At 41.2% G+C, this 2,934-nt stretch overlaps 1 protein-coding gene across 2 annotated transcripts; it reads right to left on the bottom strand.

Annotated features, from left to right (window-relative positions):
• Window positions 1–423: 423 nt before the first annotated feature.
• On the bottom strand, window positions 424–2,380 carry LOC124893112 (signal recognition particle 54 kDa protein 1-like). Of its 2 annotated transcripts, none has more exons than XM_047404226.1 (2): window positions 1,980–2,380; window positions 424–446 (listed from the first exon to the last, which is right to left on the bottom strand). In XM_047404226.1, the coding sequence occupies exons 1-2, from the start codon at window positions 2,208–2,210 to the stop codon at window positions 441–443; spliced, it is 237 nt and encodes a 78-aa protein (XP_047260182.1). In that variant the 5' UTR covers window positions 2,211–2,380; the 3' UTR covers window positions 424–440. The 2 variants fall into 2 exon arrangements, with proteins under 2 accessions (XP_047260182.1, XP_047260181.1); XM_047404225.1 differs by lacking the exon at window positions 424–446 and adding an exon at window positions 1,844–1,888.
• Window positions 2,381–2,934: the final 554 nt, after the last annotated feature.

Genomic DNA, 2,934 nt, shown 5'->3' with positions numbered 1-2,934 from the left:
ACAGGGGCTACTACTAGCATAATACGAAGAATGAAATAACAAAGGTTAGAAGTCACCGGGTTACGCTTGTAAACCAAGCCGGAAACCAAAGCCCAGCGTTGACCGGGTTCCGGGGGATTCCGGTGCTGAGATGGAGTTGCGGCTGCTGGAGACCGAGGGAACTGGTCGTCGTTTGGGTGCTACGGCTGCTGGCGACCGAGCGGCGGGTGCAGGCGGAGCTGCGGCTGGAGACCGAGCTTCGGCTGTTGGAGACCGAATCGGCGGCTGGAGACCGAGCGGCAGCTGGCTGGAGACCGAGGTGGGGGGGGGGCTGTTGTATCCCGCCGGCGCCGGAGGGGGGTATGAACGGAGAGGGGCATTGGCATTGAAAGATCTTCCAAAACTAATGTCCACGAAATACGGTGTCTCCAACAGTCAAATAACCAGCAACACATGCATTCTTAATCCTATTGTAAGCAGAATACAATTTCAGGAATCAGGTTTTCAAGGGTTTAATTACAAATACATGTTTCAAAATTTGAGGTAAATTAAGTCAGATGCCTTTCCAGCTCCACAAGGTAACAACAAGTGGGGGCTTATTTACCAATATCGACGGGCTATGTTATATGGAGCGGAGTGTTGGCCAGTTGAGAACTCCCACATACAGAAGTTGAAGGTGGCGGAGATAAGAATGTTGCGATGGAAGTGTGGACTTACCAAGAGAGAGAGGGTTAGAAATGAGATTATCCAGGAGAAGATAGGGGTGGCTTCGGTGGAGGACAAGATGTGGGAAGTGAGGCTGCGATGGTTTGGGCATGTGATGAGGAGACCCACGGATGCTCCAGTACGGCGGTGTGAGAGGCTGGCTACGGATGGTTTTAGGAGGGGTAGAGGAAGGCCTAAAAAGTATTGGAGGGAGGTGATTGGACATGAAATGGAGCAGTTACAGCTTACGGAGGACATGACTCTTGATAGGAAGGTGTGGAGGAAGCGGATTAGGGCAGGAGGGTGAGTGTGTAGGAGTACGTCTGTGGTGTATTGGTGATACCTATGTTTTCCGAATAGATATTTTTCTAGTATCATCTTGTGCGCGTCTTGTTTTAGTTATTATCCTTTTCTTATCTGATATTATAGTATTGTTGTGTGGATGTATGCTTTTATGTGGTTTGTTTGTTATATTGTTATCTGTCCTGAGCCCACTTGATGGCCGGGGGTCTATCAGAAACAGTCTCTCTACTTCATCTCTACTTCATATGAGGTAGTGGGATGGACTGCGTACACTTTACACTCCTCAGACCCCATTTGATGGGAATACACTGGGTATGTTATTGTTGTTGTTGTACTCCTCTACGTCGCAAAGACAAAATCCTCAACAGTTCATCTTACTTCTAAGACAATCATTACATGAATATCAACTTCAGGCTCAAGGGAAAGTACGACATTCAAAAGCAGCAACAGCATGATACCTTTCCATTTTCCACAATCTAACAAGAAGTGGAGGTCCTATTTACTAGTCAGGACTACAGAGATTTATTGGGTGTTAAAAAGCAACCTCCTTTGTTTATCCGAGTTACTAGAAAGAAGCAAATGAAAGAAAATAGGGGCAGCTACCCTCCAACCTGCAAAGAAATTAATATAGATGCCTACTTTTAACCATTACTCCACTAAGACTCCACGTATATCCCGTCCTCTTATACAACACAGACAGACAAATTTTCAACAGTCCATTTAAGCTGCCTCCATTGTTTATCCGATTTAATAGCAAATGAAAGAAAATCGGGAGAGTTCCCCCTCCAACCTGCATAGATATTAATAAAAGTGCCAATTTTTTATCCATTCCTCTCTCTACGAATCTGTGTATGTTCCTTCCTCTTACACATCACAGAGACACAAATTCCCAACAGTTGATCTAACACAAACATTACACGAATATCAACTTCAGGCTTAAGAAAAATGTATCAAAAGATCAAATTTTCGGCGAAAAAGGAATGTATAAACACCTGTTGAATGATCCTACGCTTGTTGTGTCCAGCGGCAAGATCTTCGAGATTAACAATCTTTTTTATATTGGTTGACATATCGCGAACAAGCTTGAATTGAACATCGGCCTGGAGAAGAGCACGGGTGATCTCATTGAGGCAATCGTTGAGAACTTTCTCATCAATGATTGTGGCATTGCTCATCTGCTGGAGAGCACGCGAAATGCTCCCTCCTAATTGTGCTAACACCATCTTAACCGGAGATCGCGAAGAAGAAGAATCGATTAACGAAAATCAACAAGTAGGACACACTGTATTTTGTGAATTGCAATATTTTAGGTTTCGGAATTTGGGAAGGAGAGTTTTTGGAGACAAGCAATGAATAACAAGTCTTTGCCGGTGGACTCGGGTCTGGAAATTGAAGCCCACTCTCTCTTTTTCGTGGGCCGAGGCCTCTAAAACAAAAAGAAGAGAAAATATGGCTAACTTATACATCCCTTGGGTTAAATTTAATTTTGGACAAATTACGTAATATCACACCTTAATTATCAATATAATAACATAAATACCAATTTTTTTTGGAACTAATTACACTTTCTAAATTACTCTACTTTCTCTTCCTATTAATATACATAACATTGCCGACATATACATAGCATTCTGTGTATATGTTGGAATTTTTGTAATATGTTTAGGGAGTTGAGATTTTTTGTAATATTGAAAACATAAGTTGTGTATTTGTGTAATTTTTAGTAATTATTACATACTATTATTTAAAATTTAATTTCTTTAAAATAATTATGTGAATTCTACTGTTTACTTTCCTCTCTAAACCATTGATACGTTATACCCACTAGGTCTGGGCATAAAATACCTAAAATCAATTTACCAAATCGAACAAAAAAAATTGATAATTGATATTCGGTAATTTGATATTTGGTATGGTATTTGGGAGTAAAATTTTAATATTTTGGTA

This window comes from Capsicum annuum, unplaced genomic scaffold, assembly GCF_002878395.1.
Source record: "Capsicum annuum cultivar UCD-10X-F1 unplaced genomic scaffold, UCD10Xv1.1 ctg53904, whole genome shotgun sequence".
NCBI lineage: Eukaryota > Viridiplantae > Streptophyta > Magnoliopsida > Solanales > Solanaceae > Capsicum > Capsicum annuum.
This window is presented reverse-complemented; position numbering and strand designations above follow the sequence as displayed.

Bases quoted from the DNA above. Each gene is read 5' to 3' on its own strand.
- LOC124893112 (XM_047404225.1), bottom strand. From the start codon at position 2,210: ATGGTGTTAGCACAATTAGGAGGGAGCATTTCGCGTGCTCTCCAGCAG. The intron at 1,889-1,979 runs GTGTTTATACAT...TGTTTGTGTTAG, and splicing joins AGCGTAGGATCATTCAACAG to ATCAACTGTTGGGAATTTGT.